Below are 16,679 nucleotides of genomic sequence, written 5' to 3'. Positions count from 1 at the left end.
CTATAGCAATTATGTATTTTTACACAATTTCACATGATCTGATGTTGATAAATTTTTAGCTTAATTGGCTAAAATGTGATATATATATATATATATATATATATATATATATTATACAAGAACATATACAAGTTCTCTTAGAGCATTAGCATTGGGGGTGTAAAACCCTTTAGATTGCTATTTTACACTCTTGGAGATCCAAAACTTGCTTTATCTGGTTGTTATTGCTAAAACTTTCTAGCAATTATAAGCAGTAAGTTTATACTTTTTATATATACAAACTACTATAGCATGGTGTAAAACAAAAATATTTTATTTTATTTTTTTTGTTTTAAAGGATGAGATAGAAAAATGAGTGGAAGAGAAAGAAAAAGTGGGGAGTAAGAGAGAGAAATGAATAAATAAATGAATAGAGTTTGTTAAATTGTAAAATAAGATGGTAAAATAGATAAAAATATATGTTAAATGTGTAAAATAGATTTTTATTTTATTTTATTTTATACAAGATAAAATTCTTGTATAATGTATATATATATATATATATATATATATTATACAAGAACATATACAAGTTCTCTTAGAGCATTAGCATTGGGGGTGTAAAACCCTTCAAATTGCTATTTTACATTCTTGGAGGTCCAAAACTTGCTTTATCTGGTTGTTATTGCTAAAACTTTCTAGCAATTATAAGCAGTAAGTTTATACTTTGTATATATACAAACTACTATAGCATGGTTGTAAAACAAAAATATTTTATTTTATTTTGTTTGTTTTAAAGGATGAGATAGAAAAATGAGTAGAAGAGAAAGAAAAAGTGGGGAGTAAGAGAGAGAAATGAATAAATAAATGAATAGAGTTTGTTAAATTGTAAAATAAGATGGTAAAATAGATAAAAATATATGTTAAATGTGTAAAATAGATTTTTATTTTATTTTATTTTATACAAGATAGAATTCTATTCTAACATAATCTAAGTGTATATGTGTGTGAAGCTCCCTCCTAGAGACTTGAACCCCGGCTCTTACCCCCCACATCCTATAAGTACTTATATTTGTGGAATTACCATCACACCAAGAGTGTACAGTGGTAAAATAATTTTTTTTTTTTTTTTAAAAATGCTCGAACACTTATCCATTAATGTTTCCTACATTTTATTTTTTGCTGGATATTGTAACTTTTTTTTTAGGGGAAAAAAATGGGTGTCTTTTCCTTGGAAAAATAGGCCATGCAATTACCAAGACTCGAGTTGACTCTAGTAATTAAATTGCATTTTAAGTCTCTTTAAGAAAGGAATCAGGGGCCCTCAAAAAAGAAAAAGAAAGGAATCTAGTGCCAAAATAAAGAAGACCTTGTGAAAAGACTCCGTTGTAACTTGCATATCTCATTATCTCTACCTTTTTTTTTTTTGGGGGGGGGCGGGGGGGGAATAAAGTTGCACAAAAGAATTTTGGCACTGGATAACTACTTATTAACCAGTGACGCTTGTTTAAATCATCTAGTCCCCATTCAGTCATGATATTCACAGTGATAGAGGATTGTATCTATTTATGATGTAGTTTCTTTTTTTGCAAAATATCTGTGTATTTTTTTTTTCAAAATGGGGTACGAAAATTGTGATGAGGGGCCTTGTGATTATGAAGACAACAAACTGTAACTTGCTTTAGGAAAAGTTAGGGGGGAAACTCTTTAACATAAAATATTAAAGAAATTAGGCAGTTTGTGTGAAAGAAATAGCTCCTTCGAAAAAATGCACGAGAAAGAGGGTGGTTGTTGAAGACTAAAACAGGAAAACAGTAGTCCCATCATCGTGTGAATGGACCATGCAATTTACCAAGTCTCGGATTCAACTAACTTGCATTTTAAGTCACTTTACACTTTTTTTTTTTTTTTTTGGCTAAACAAAAAAGGATCCCCCCATTTAAACTCATCAACCCTATATCATGTGACGGTAAAGATAATATCACATCTACTATCGGGGTCTTAATAGAGCTATCATTGTGTCGAGGCACAACACATTTGTTTAAGCGCCATTGCATCTCTACCCAATGGTGAAACTTGAAGCTCTACCTAAATTTTTAATAGAGACTTGACTTCTAATGGTGTAACTTACATCTCTACCTAATTTTTTTGGGAAGAAAATTGCATAAAAGGTTTTTGGCGGTTGATAACTAGTAACGCGTGCCTAAAACTCTAAATTAAGTAGTCCCCTTCAGTTTCAGTCATGAAATTCAAGTGGATAATAAAATAAAATAAAAAAATCATTAAAGAAACTTGTTAATGTTTGTTAAAACTGCAAAAATCTATTGGATGCATGATGCAGTGAATTAAAGGAGGCATGATTTTCCATTTCATTAAAATTTATATGTTTTCTTTTTAGAGAATCTGGTAAGTAAATATTTTTATGTTTTCATTAACTAGGAAAATGCTAAATACCCACCACTAAGTATATGTTGTGTACTTTACCAAAGAAATAGAAAAAAGTATATGTTGTGTATCTCTGGCTTGCTATGAGAAACAAGATTATTTCAATCCATGCATTGATTTAGAAGGTAAAAAAGGGTTGAAATGATAGTTAACTAGTAATGGGTAAATGACATTTTTTGAAGTGTCTTATGTCTATAATTTGAATCTTACTTATCTATCTAAAAACAATGAATTAAAAGAGAGAGAGAGAGAGAACTAATGTAATTTATGTGAACTAGAGAAATTATACTCTAATATATATCAACCCAATATATGAGATAGACACAAAACAACGGCCATACATCAAGAAATATTCACAAGTGTGCAAGGCTCCACTAAAGTTTAATAATTATTCTCTAAAAGAAACTCAATAACAAATTAAAATTCCTTTGACTATTCTCAAAAAAACAAAAATTAAAAGTTTAGCATTGGCTAATCTTCAATATCAACAACTGTTGTGAAAATAGACTCACTAACACCAAATTAAAGAAAAGAGAAGAAAAATAAACAAAGAAAATTTACATAGTTTAGCAATATGCCGACATCCAACAAAGAAAATTCCACTATAAAATAAGAAAATTACAATAGTAGAACAATAGCAACACCCTATTGTATTTGCACTAGTCTTGTAACACTACACTTTCTAACAAAGTCGGCTAATGTATCCTAAATTCCTAATAAAACTAGGACTTGATTTTCTTTGTGCGGTGACGTATACCTCGAAAACCAAATGGGACATCGTTTCCTACTTCCACCAGAGCAAACTAAAGGCCACCGACTTTGCCAAATATCCAATGTTAAGCCACATCACAAAAATGATACAAATAAATTTCTTAGAAAATCAAAACGGTTAGAAATAAATCACTGAACACTAGTGTGAAGTGTCTAACATTTATTAATGCAAGCTAAAATATATATATATATATATATATATATATATATATATTAATGCAAATTGTAATAATCTTCTTACACTATGAAGATTTGGTTAAGAGTGAATTCTCATTAACTTGGAAAATAACGATTACACAGATCTTTATATACAAGGCAAAGAGAGGGAAAAACTAACAGCTAATTAACTTCTAACTAACTAAATACACTGTACAACTAATCACACACATGCTGCTCACGTGTTCACTACCCAAAGTTAAACTACATGTAGCTTTTATCAAAACTGCCTAAGCAACTTGTCGTCTAGCCTTCATTTCTGATCTAGCTTCTTCTTTTTGTTTCTTTGATTTCTGTTATACACAAACCACCTCAACGATAAACCTACTACTCCGCAAAATCTAAAATAGAGAAATAAGGGATGAGCTCCCCAACTATATATTGATGTTAAAAAATCCACGATGAATTTTATTTTAAGCGAATTTGCTGTTACTTATTTGTTTACATTTTTAACCAGTAATAAATAAAATGCAACCAAAAAAAAAAAAAACTGTAAATTAAATATCACAACAAAAAAAATACATCATTATAGCCTTAGGCCTAAAAAAAACCCGACTCTTACTCTAGATCATGAGAAATTTTGGTTATACTTTTCAAAGATATCAAAGTAATTAGTAGAAAATGTTTTCTCAAAAATATTTATGACTACTAAATTATATATTCACTAGGTCTTTCATCCCATTTTAGAGCATTCCCAAAGAACTGAACAAAAATTCAAGCGAAACGTATTCTACAAAATTGCTGGGGAGCCAGGACAATTTTATTTTATTTTTTACAATCGACGTCAATTTGCTGAATTTAGAGAGTGCTCCAAAGTGAGTGTAACAAATTTCTGGTTAGAACAATAAGCTTGTAGAATATGCAACATTAATATATGTTTTACCATTTAATGCTTATTTGAATGGAGCACTCTCTAGAGTGCTTCACTAAATGTTTTGCCATTTATTAAAAAGTGCCAAATACATAAACTAAATGTTATAACTTATGACTAAAGATCACCGCACGCCCTTGGTGTGGATATCACTTCACAAGTATAAATGCTCGTGGGATGTGGGGAGTAGAGACTGAGGTTCAAGTCTTTAGAAGGAAGTTTCACACACATATACATTTAGATTAGGCTAAAGTAAAAATTCTATCTTGTAAAAAAAAAAACTTGAAATATTGGAAGCAAAGAGGAATTGCTTGAAATATTGATTAAATTACCAATTTACTATTTTAAGAAACATTTTTTGGGAAAATGATAAAGTAATTAATTTTTTTGAGATTTTTTTTTTTTAAATGTTTCCCGTGAAAGTGATGCTAAAAACTTTCCTAAAATAGTTTATTAACAATTACATTAAGAATACCTATTAAATTGACATTTTTTTATACCATATTAAATTATCATCTCTGAAATTTAAGTTATTAGAAAATTGTGAAATTTAATGGTTTAACTATAATTCTATCAAATTTTGATAATTAAGTCTGTTTTTTATTTATTTTATTTTATTTTTTCTGTTCTTTACATTTGAAGACACAGCTCTCAATGTTAAACCGCACAGTATAACAGAAAATTAAAAGAAGCAACTACCTCCACCAACTACAAGAGCGAATTACAGAATGACACATGGCCACTAATATAACTGAACGATAAACTACAGCTATTTACAACAGAAACACTTGACGAGTTGCAGCATAATATCTTCTGAACATAAACGGCACAAGCTATTTTATAAGCGACTTGTCGTGAAATGTGAGCAGACCAAACCAAATACGACCAGTCGTTTACATTACAGCTTTTCATTTAATAGCACGGGGTATATATATTGCTGCAGTATTCACCATACCTTTATTTTGTTTTTTGAGTACACAAATAGAGGATTCTCAGGAGAAAAAAGAAAAATAAGAGAGAGAGAGAGAGTACATATATTTGATTGGTAGCAACCAGAAAATTTTACATCAAAACTACATATTTGATTCAATGTTCAAACGAAAGATTTTTCTTTTTCTATTTCTTTAATTTTTCTTTATTTTTATTTTAATATTACGTGTCCAAGTGTGTTTATAGATAGAGATTAGAGAGTGATAGATATTGTGATTAAAAGAGCAACAATGAATGGCTTCTTTTTTATTTTCAGCTTTTGTGTGTGTTTGTTATTGTGTCTCAGATTTTGGATTTCCCATGTTTGTTTTCTTATTAAAAGCTATATGATACTAGATCTCCCGTTTGTTACACGTGTTTGTGGAAATGTGTGTTAGAATTATGTGACTTATTTTTGCATTTTTATAGAGTTTGTGGGGCTTCTCTTGGTGTTTATATTCCATTTCCTAGACAATGCCCAATGCATGCCTCGAAGGGACATGAACTATTGCTATTGTTGTGAGCTTAGGTAAGAATTGGAATCCATCATCCTTTTTATTTATTTCCCTTTCAGTTTTGTTTCCTCAGTACTTATTTGTTATTTGTACTCATGATTTCTGACACTAACCATTGATAAATTTATCAATGATATGGAAGGAGATAAGCTAATTAGATTTACCTCTACTTTTGCTTTTGATGGCTATTAGTGTTATTTCTTTATTTTGTAATTGTTGTATGCAAATACATCTTTTTTTTTTTTGTTTTCCTTTATTTGATTATTTTAAATACAAGTTTTTGCATATGTATAGACAGTGGATTGAAGGAATAAAGTTGGAAGAGAGAGATGGCTACGTTTTCTGGTGATTTTCTATAATAGTAAGTTATTAACAAGCACTTTGCTATCTTGATATTCACACGCTTATAACCTTCACATTTCTCTATCTTTCTCATTTTGTTATCTTTTATTTTCTTTGTAGTGGCTTTCCATTTCTTCACCAGTTTTTATTTATTATTTATTTTTACACAGTTGGCTTTGTCTGGGGCATCCTATTCTCTGGCTTTAGCCATTAGATAAAAATATAAAGAACCTAAGTTTATTTGTTTCAGCTTGAGACAAATAAAATCGGCTTATACCTTTAAGCAAAGTTTTCTTTGCATTGCATTGGTTTGTGACTAGTACATACATAAAGATGAGCCAACTAAGAACAACACCAGCTCCAAGATTAAGTCCAACACACGACACAATTTTAAGACAAACACATAGCGTCCGGTCCCGGAGCTTTTGTTGGGTGCATTTGATTAAGGGCCACCTCGATCTCCTCTCTAGTAAATTCTTTAATGAGTGCTTGATTCATGTCCTCGCTGACTTTTGTTGGAATAGAATCAAGAACTTCCGGTATGCGAGTCGGGTAGGCGGTGGAGTATAAATTTTTGAAATAGGAAACAGCCACCTCCGCAATGCTGTCAGGAGAATCATGCCAAACCCCTCCATCATCCATAATACAGTTGATGGTATTTTTCCTTCTCCTATCTGAGGCCTTAGAGTGGAAATATTTAGTATTCCTATCCCCAAGTCCTAACCATTGAACCTTAGATCTCTGCTGCCATTTAATTTCTTCACTATCTAGTAGCTCATTAATTTCTTTTCGTAATTTATTAATGTCACCCCCCAGGCTGCCATCTTTGTCTCTGCTGACCAGATAATTAAGAGTTTCCCTCTTCTCCTTGATTTTCTTTGGGATTTGCCCAAACACCGTTTTGTTCCATTTGGAAAGATTTTTTGCACAATTCCTTAGTCTAGCAGCTATTCCAGAGGGGGAATGTAAGTCCTGGCTGTCAACCCAAGCTCCCTGTATGATATCTTTGCATTCCGCCCTTTTAGTCCACATAGCTTCAAAATGGAATCTACGCTTAGAGGATAACTCCTGAGTAACAGCAGTATCAGTTAAAAGAAGAGCACAGTGGTCCGAAGTGGATTCCACCAAATGGTGCACTTTAACATTCTTATAGTGATCAATCCACTCGGGGGTAGCTAATGCTCGATCTAATCTTAATAATACCCTGCTATCACCCTCTTGCATATTACACCAAGTGAACTCGGGACCCTCAAAACCAAGATCCTTGAATCCGCATTGATGAATAACTTCTCTAAAATCATCCATTTGTTTCTGCGATCTTGGAGCTCCTCCCAACTTTTCTTCCACTGAAACTACTTCATTAAAATCACCAAAACACAGCCAGGGCAAATGGTACATTCGGTTAAGGCTTCTCAAAAAATCCCAGGATTCCTTTCTACGCCAAGTTTCAGGGTTACCGTAAAAACCGGTAATACGCCATTTAAAACCCGACTCAACTTCAGTCACCACAGCATCAATAAAATATCTGGAGTAACTTTGGACTTCTAAATGTATATCTCTATTCCAAAGCATAGCTAAACCCCCACTCCTACCCGTACTAGGAACAATCAATCCATTCAGCAAACCAATTTTGAATTTTACTTTATTCATTTGGTAATTTTTCATCTTTGTTTCCGACAGGAAAACAATACCGGGCTTCCAACGTTGCACAAGCTCGCGCAACACTCGAACTGACCGGGGGTTCCCAAGCCCCCGGCAGTTCCACCCTAAAGCAATCATTTATCTAGGCGGTGCTGCTCAGCAGTCACCGCCGTTTCAAAATTTTCATAAACATTCCCCCCCTTCTCACCGAAGCATAAACGCTTCTGTGCAGTTTCCTCAGAAGCAAATAAAACATCAGTTAAGGCTTTTCTTTTATTACTCACCTCTTGGGCTTTTTCAGCATTCACAGACTCTTGGGCTTTCCCTTTATCCCTTGCCATTCTCTTGAACTTCCTTCTAATTGTTTGAGCTAGCCCACGTTCCTGACAAAGAGGAACAGCCTCTTCCCCGTGACAATTAAGTTCTCCATTTCCTCCAGGCCTCATATCTTGAGCTGCATCATTAACTTTCAGGTCCGGCCCAAAGTTCTTTTCCCCACCCAAGCTTATAATTTTTTCTTTTAAAACAGGCCTTATCTTATGAGTAGCATTAAGAGCTTCCATAACCGGCCCACAATCCTTCTCCCCATTAAAGCTATCTGCCCCTTTTATTCTTTGTGGGCTTAAATGAACATCCACACTTCACGTGACTTCTGCACTTCTCCACTTCTCAAGGCATCAGCAACATCATCCTCTGTTCTGACCTTCTCTCCGTGTTCCCTGGGATTTGACTTCACACACTCCATCCGGTCAGTATCCATCAAGCTCACCGTCCCCTTCCTCCCTTCAGTTCCTCCGCCCACTGCCAGAGCTGGACAGCTATGACCGCTACCTCCGCCCACTGCCAGAGCTGGACAGCTATGACCGCTACCTCCATTTCTTTCTTTGATATTGCTATTCAGTCCCATAGAGTCAGCGCCCCTCATCTCTGCGTTGGCCTGCTGCTTCAGTTTAAAATTTCCACCTCCATCCTTTAATGCTCCACCCGCTTTCAGCCACTCACCATACTGGTTTCCTGCTGGATTCTCCATGGGATTAACTAGGCAATGTTTATCATCATGCCCAAGGATTCCACATTTGTAGCAGAAAATGGGTAATCTTTCATATCTAAAATCAACCCAAATCCTATCATTTTCATCGTTTTTAACAAACCCACCCCTCCGGAGAGGTTTATCCAGCTGCACTTCAACTCTTACTCTAAGGAACTTAGCTTGATCAGCTTGTAAAGCTCTTTTGTCGACCTCCAATACCTTTCCGATTTTGCTGCCAATCTCTCTTCCAAAGTCTTCAACCATGTTCTCAAAAGGCAAACCCCAAATCTGAACCCAAAAAGGAGAGTGGGAAAAACAAATATTCTTTGAAGTCAGCCCCTTCCTCCATCGGCATAGAAGGAGAAGGTTATTTTCAAAGTTCCAAGGACCACTCTTTTCAACCCACTCCAACTGACATTTAGACCCAAACTTAAATTGCAAAATGCTATTCCCAACTTCCACAATTCTTAAGTCAGAACCCATCTTCCATGCTGCCCTAAGGGTATTCTTTAAAGCTCTAAGATTTTGATGACGATCTGACAGTAAACGACCAAACAGACTTAAAGAGCATTCTTCTAAATTTCCAGAACTACTACTATTTGCAACAACAATATCTTCCTCTTCTTCTCTAGTGAGTTTCAAGTTTCCTAGGCTATTGACAACTTCTTGATCCATAGAACAACAACCAAAAGAAGAAGAATAATAGACCAAGAGAGAACCCTCAGAAATCAGAGTTTATTGAGGAGGAAAGGCTCTTACCTAGGAGAGAGGAAAAAGGCTCTTACTGACAGAGAGAAAAGGAGACTCCTACGAGGGAGAGAGTGTATATGAAAAAAAAAAAAAAAAAAAAAAAAAAAAAAGAGTATTGTTGGCAATGATGTCATAAGCATGATTTTAAATGTTCTGAACTTGAATATGCCTATGACTGAAATTAATAGAACTAACATCACTTTAGTGCCTAAAGTTAAAAACCCCACAAAAATGATGGACTTTAGACCTATCAGTCTTTGCAATGTTATATATAAACTCATATCAAAAGTATTAGCAAACCGTCTTAAAGTGATTCTTCCTTCTATTATATCTGAAAACCAGAGTGCATTTCTTTCTGGGAGACTTATCACTGATAATGTACTTGTTGCTTTTGAACTTATGCATTATCTTGAACATAAAAAAGAAGGTAAAGATGGTTTTGCTGCTATAAAATTGGATATGAGTAAAGCTTATGATAGGTTGGAGTGGGATTTCATTAAATCTGTGATGATTAAAATGGGTTTTCACGTGAAGTGGGTAGAGTTGATCATGCATTGTATTACTTCTGTTTCTTACTCTATCCTTGTGAATGGGGCTGCCTATGGTGATATTATTCCTACAAGGGGTCTCCGGCAAGGAGACCCTATTTCGCCTTATATTTTTCTTTTATGTGCAGATGGCTTTTCCTCTCTTATCCATGATGCTGCCAGGAATTATAAGATTAGTGGAATATCCATTTGCAAAGGCTGCCCCAAGATCACCCATTTGTTTTTTGCGGACGACAGCCTCCTATTTTGCAAAGCAAATAGTCAAGAATGTCAGAGCCTTGTTAATATTCTCCAACTGTACGAAGATGCTTCTGGCCAAAAGATTAATGCAGACAAATCATCCATATTTTTCAGCAGCAATACCTCTGATGAAAGAAGAAGGGAAGTGCTGAATTTATTGGGGCCGATGCAAGATACCCACCATAAGAAATATCTGGGATTACCCTCTATTATTGGGAAGTCTAAAGTGGAAATTTTTGCTGAAATTAAGGAGAGGGTGGAGAAGAAATTGTCGGGGTGGAAAGAGAAAATGTTATCTATAGGTGGCCGGGAGATTCTTATTAAAGCTGTTGCCCAAGCTATTCCGACATATGCGATGAGCTGCTTCCAAATTCCGAAGAGTCTTTGTGTTGAAATGGAAGCAATGATGAGAAAGTTTTGGTGGGGCCAAAGGGGTCAAGAATCTAGAATAGCTTGGGTTAGTTGGAGGAGAATATGCAAGTCTAAATTGGTTGGAGGAATGGGGTTCAGGAATCTTCAAGCTTTTAACCTTGCTATGCTTGCAAAGCAAGGTTGGAGGCTAATCTCAAATCCAAACTCTCTGGTAGCAAAAATCTATAGAGCAAGATACTATCCACACGGGGATGTTTTCCACTCCAAGCTTGGTTCCAGCCCTTCCTTCACATGGAGGAGCATTTATAATGGGTTGGAAGTTGTCAAAAGAGGCACCCGTTGGCGCGTAGGTAATGGTGAAAGGATTCTTATATGGGAGGACAAATGGCTTCCGACTCCTACCACATTCAAAGTGGTCTCACCCCCGAAGTCTTTTGATGATTATCCTAGAGTCTCGGCACTTATTGACAAAGAAACTAAAAGGTGGAAAGGTGAGATAGTAAGATCTCTATTCCTACCTTTTGAAGCTAGAACTATACTAAACATTCCCCTTTGCCACAGCCTTCCGGATGATCAAATTATTTGGGTGGGTAATAAAATAGGGGAATTTAGTGTCAAAAGTGCCTATTACATTGCTTGTGATGTATTGAATTCCTCAGATGAAGGGGAATGCTCTAATGGCGACTCTAGGACGGCTCTTTGGAGAAAACTTTGGCATTTAAGCATTCCTCCTAAGGTGCGTATTTTTGCTTGGAGATTATGTTTGAATGCTCTTCCTACTCTTGTGAATTTGCAAAGTAAAGGGGTGGTAAAGTGTGATATTTGTCCAACTTGTGGGAAGGAGCCTGAAACTATCTCTCATGTTTTTGTCAAATGTGAAATGGCTAAGAGAGTTTGGAGATGTTGGCTGGATTGCCCTCTTGTGGTGTTGAATGGCAACATGGATATTGTAGATATTGCCTTGGAGATCTTGGGGAGTGGTTCGTCCAACGAATTGGAGTTCTTTTTTGGGGCTGCTTGGGCTATTTGGTCCAATAGGAATAGAATTCTGTATGAGTCCTCAAGCCAAATTCCGGATTACATTTGGAGTTTTGCAAAGAAATTTATTTTGGAGTCGAGGAGTGCTTTGTCAGCTAGCCCTCAGGATCTGTCTCGGCAAGTTGACATAGGACATGCAGCCCCTCTTGGTTTTTTCAAGATCAAAGTTGATGGTGCTACTTCGGAAAGTGGAAAGAACTCTAGTGTGGGTGTTGTGATTATTGATGCAGCCGGTGATTTTGTAGCTGCCTGCTGTAAATATTTTCAAGGCAGATATTCGGTGGAGGAAGTTGAAGGCCTAGCAATGGAATGTGGCCTCCTTCTTGCCAAAGAGCTTATGCTTACCCAAATTATATTGGAGTCTGATTCTATGGCAGCTGTTTCGGGTGTTCTAGATGGCAATTTTGGTGGCTGTGTTGGTCATATTTATCAAGGAATTTGTACTGTCCTTGCTTCATTCAGCAGCTGGAAAGTGAATCATGTGAGACGTGACTACAACAAGGCAGCGCACTCCCTTGCTCAATTTGCAAGGCTGCAGGAAACTTCTCAGGTTTGGTTAGGTGTTTGTCCTCCTATGTTAGCTGGATTGTTCTACTCTCACTGTATGTACTAAAGTTTCCTTGAGTGTATTCTTTATCTCCTTGTTGTACTCCTTTCTCATTATGGAATGAAATTCAGTTTAAATTTCAAAAAAAAAAAGACAAACACATAGAATACCCTCAAATATACATACATAAAATCTGAAAATGATTTTTTGAGGAATAAGGAAACAACACCATAATTCATACAAGCATGATCCACTCCTTGATAGTTGCCATTCTAATGAACACCTGTAAGTCAAAGCTAGTAATCGTTTCTGACTCATAGTAGAGAATAGGGTCCTCATCATTTTCTACAATACCTTGCATGCAAGATAGAGAAAAATTAGAGATTATGAACTTCACAAAAATACTGTTTTTACTTCTTAGATAAGTTTATACAAAACCACACAATATAAATTCAAAGAGGATTTTGTCACACTTACCTCAGAGCACACATTAACTTCTTCTTCGCTTGGGTCTTTGGTTGTTGGGCATTGTCACCTTTCCATTTTGTTCTCCTTCAATCAACCTTACTAGCCACTACAGTTTTCCCATTTTAAACGTAACATATCCCATAGTTAATCCTAACACCAATCCACATCCATACCCAATCAACACAGCCTTCCAATCAAATCCATTTCCAAACATTAATCATTATTGTCTTCTTGGAAATTTAATGCTGGTGGAGGAGGTGGAGGCTCATCAGCACTACATTTCCATGATAGTGGAAATCCACACAATCCCAAGTTCCCATTATATGAGTCATTTTGAAATGTAGCAAATTGCTTACTTTGAGGTATGGATCCAGTAGGCTGGTTTTGTGAAAGGTTTAACATGGCCCAAAATGTTTGGCTTGTCAATTGCATGGGAATTTCCCCACTGAGTTTATTTGAAGAGAGATCTAATGATTCAAGTGCTAATAAATTTGCCAAAGATGATGGGATATGTCCAGTTAGGCTGTTATGGGAAAGGTTGAGCAATCAGAGAAATTTAAACCTTCCAAGTTCTTCTAGAATCTCTCCTTGGAATTTGTTGCTTGATAAATCAATTACTGTGAAGATGGTTACGATTTTCAGTACTTCTGTCTCCAATCCTTTTACTATTACCACTGCTGAATCTTGATAATAAGTTGCAATTGGATATTCATGAAGATAATATTCACCCAAATATTTTTGTTTAGGTTTATCTTCATCGATATTCCTCATGCCTTTCAAGTTTTCAAAATAATTTCTTGGTAAAAGGCCAATGAACTCATTGTGGGAGATGTCAAGAATTTGTAGTTTAGAGAAAAACATCCCACTAGTTTTATGATTTCCAATTGGACCATGGAGTATTAGATCCCAAGACAAGAATCCTTAGATTCGACAGAGCTTCCAAGCAAGAAGGGAATGAATCATTTATCCTGTTATTTCCAAGGCTTAGAACTTCTAAACTTGTACAGAGAACCAAAGATTTTGGTAATAGCCCTTCAAATTGATTACCATTTAAGACAAGAGTTGTCAAGCTTTAGCCCCATAAAAAAGTATCAGGAATGATGCTATGAAAATTATTCATCTGCAAATCCATCACTAAAAGAGAATAGCTGAAGTTTCCTAGACATTGTGGAAGTGCCCCACCGAAATTGTTGTGAGATATGTCAAAGATTGCAAGGGAACTTACATTACAAATCATAGATGGGATACCCCCAGTCAATTTATTGTGTGAGATAGAAAAACTTTTGTATACAATGGAGGAATAAGAAGCTTTCCTTGCAATAGATTGGCCTGAAGGTCAAGTAACCTTAGATTCTTCCATGGAAGTCTCTCTATACTTGATAAAAAAAATTATAAGAAAGATTTAGGTATACCAAATTCTCCCCAACTTCAATCATCCATTCCGGGACTTCACTATAAATGCTATTATTAGATAGGTCTAAGTTTTCTAATCTTTTTGACAGTTTTCTGAAATTTGGGAATTCGGTTATGTTGCAAGAAACTAAGTTCAAAGATTGAAGAGCAGGGAAGGTATCATTAAATTTGCTTTTGATGCTCAATAATTGATTGTTATATGAAAGATCAAGAGTTTGAAGTTCCTTGAGATTTGTAGACTAATCAAATTCCACAATGCCACTCAAGTCATTTGATGAAATATCAAGCTCTATAAGATTCACAAGATTAGATATTGATTTTGGAATAGAACCATAAAGCCTGTTATTTTCCAATCTAAAATTTGTAAGGAATTGCTACTTTGGAATTCATCAATTTGACTAGTGAGTTGGTTATAAGACGAGTAAACTTTGGTGAGTCTTGTGAGGTTGGTCAAAAAATTAGGAATTCTATCTCTAAGGTTGTTGAATCTTAGGTCAATAAGATTGAGATCCTTTAGCTCTGAAAGTGATGGAATTTGACCGGTGAAGTACTTAGATCGGAGGAAAATTTGAGTAACTTTCGTGAGGTTCCCAATTGATGAGGGAATTGAACCTGCAAAATTGCAATTTTATGAGATTCAAACAATTTGCACAAACTATACATTGTAAAATGAAAGTGATTATGGGATCTTACCATTGAGATTGTTATATTCTAGACCCAAGTATAAGAGCATCTTGAGGTTTGAAAGTGATGATGGTATCTCACTGCTAAAATGGTTGTCAGATAAATCCAAATCAGTGAGTTGTGTAAGGTTACCGAGTGATGCAATTATTGGGCCATTAAAATTGAATTGATGTAATCCCAAATTCCTTAAGAATTTTAGATTGTCAATTGATTTTGGTAATTCTCCCGAGATATTAGTGTAAGAGAGATCCAGAAACCTTAAGGGACTTGTCAAATTTACCAATGGAAAAAACCCTCTGAGTTCAATATTAGATGTTAAAGTGAGCGTAAGTAGCTTTGGTAGGCGAAAAATATCAACTGGTAATGTCCCTTGCAATTCACAGTTAAAGAGACTAAGTGTTGTCAATGAAGAAGAAAAATTCATCAAAGACCTAAGTGAAGCAGAAGACATGTCAACCAAATCAAGATGAAGTTCTCTTAGCATCTTCAAATTTTTAGCAAGCCTTCTAACAACAAATGTTTCGAGACTAACAAAATGATTTTGAGAGAGATATAGTGAGGCCAATAGGGAGAGGTGCAATAAACGAAGTGGGACTTGGCCAGAAAACACACAACCTGAAAGGTTAAGATATCTCAACCTAGTAAATTGACCAAACCCAGATGAAATCAATGAAAAATCAAAGTCATTGAAAGCAAGGTTGAGATATTGCAAGTGAGAGAGAAGAAAGATGGTACTATTGGGAGGGATGGTGCCTTGAAGCCAGCTACAACTGAGGTCAAAGCCAATCAGGTTTCCCTTCACCCTATCACAAGTAACCCCATCCCATGAGCAGTAATCAGTGCCCTTTTTCCAAGACTCCATCTTTGGATAAGAATGCTGATAACCCAAAAGGTCACAATCATAAGAAGCAAATTCTGAAAAGGTAAATAATTGCTTAAAATGGAGTAATGCTAACTGCTGGTCTTGGGAGCGCAGTGGTTTCAAAGTAGAGGCAAAAGATGATGATGATGAAGAAGTAAAAAGAGAATAGAAGAGCAGTAAGAGGTGGAAGTGTTGAGAGAGCCATATTAACCACCTCATAATTCCAAATGAGATCAGAAGTAAATATATTATGTCTTTAAAGAAGAGCTGGAAGATGTATATTTTATATGAAAAGGTGATGACAACTACCTCATAGTTGTACTTGTATCTTCATTTTTTTTTTTTTATTAAATTTATTTAATTTTTATTTATCTTCTCAACAAAGCCATCATAGATTCTTTGATTTCTTAGGGCAGGTTCGTTGATTTCTTATATTCTATCATGACTTTGGCTAATGACTCAAGAAGCACTAATGTAATGGGTACCTCTTCCGCACTAATGTAATGGGTATCTCACAAACACTAACAATTTAAGTCTTAGTCTTTGCACTTGCATTTTAAGTCTTCCCATTTACTTTTTTCTTTTCGGTAACTAAGCTCATAACCCACTCACACCAGCCTCAATAACAATTTAGTAACACTATAACTGGCTAAAACCTCATTTTTTTTCCTATTTAAGCTAACTTAGCTAAGAGTATTCACTTCAACATTTTATAATAAATGGTTGAGGCTGATGCAGAATGGTTTTGATTGAGTAGATCCCTGATACCACCAAACGCATAATGGAAATGCAGTAAGACTAGATATCGTTCTAGCTAACAGTAGCCTCGAAAACTCAGGGAAAGAAGTCTGGATTCATGTGAATTTTTGTGAATTTGAGAAGTTCTCGAAGAAAAATTTTACTTGTGAATTTTTGTTGGCTTTTGTTCACCTATGCTCTTGTACACTTATTAAGGAGGCTTTAAACGAATCCCACTTG

The 16,679-nt window shown here is 35.3% G+C and overlaps 1 protein-coding gene across 1 annotated transcript in view; it reads right to left on the bottom strand.

Moving 5' to 3' along the window:
* LOC115956173 (receptor-like protein 19) overlaps nt 1–16,679 on the bottom strand; it is a 103,491-nt gene that overhangs the window by 79,260 nt on the left and 7,552 nt on the right. Inside the window, exon 2 of the mRNA XM_031074624.1 lies at nt 15,597–15,614. Within this exon, the coding sequence (XP_030930484.1) occupies nt 15,597–15,614 (18 nt within the window). The remainder of the gene's footprint in view (nt 1–15,596; nt 15,615–16,679) is intronic.

The sequence above is a fragment of the Quercus lobata genome, chromosome 8 (assembly GCF_001633185.2).
Source record: "Quercus lobata isolate SW786 chromosome 8, ValleyOak3.0 Primary Assembly, whole genome shotgun sequence".
NCBI lineage: Eukaryota > Viridiplantae > Streptophyta > Magnoliopsida > Fagales > Fagaceae > Quercus > Quercus lobata.
This window is presented reverse-complemented; position numbering and strand designations above follow the sequence as displayed.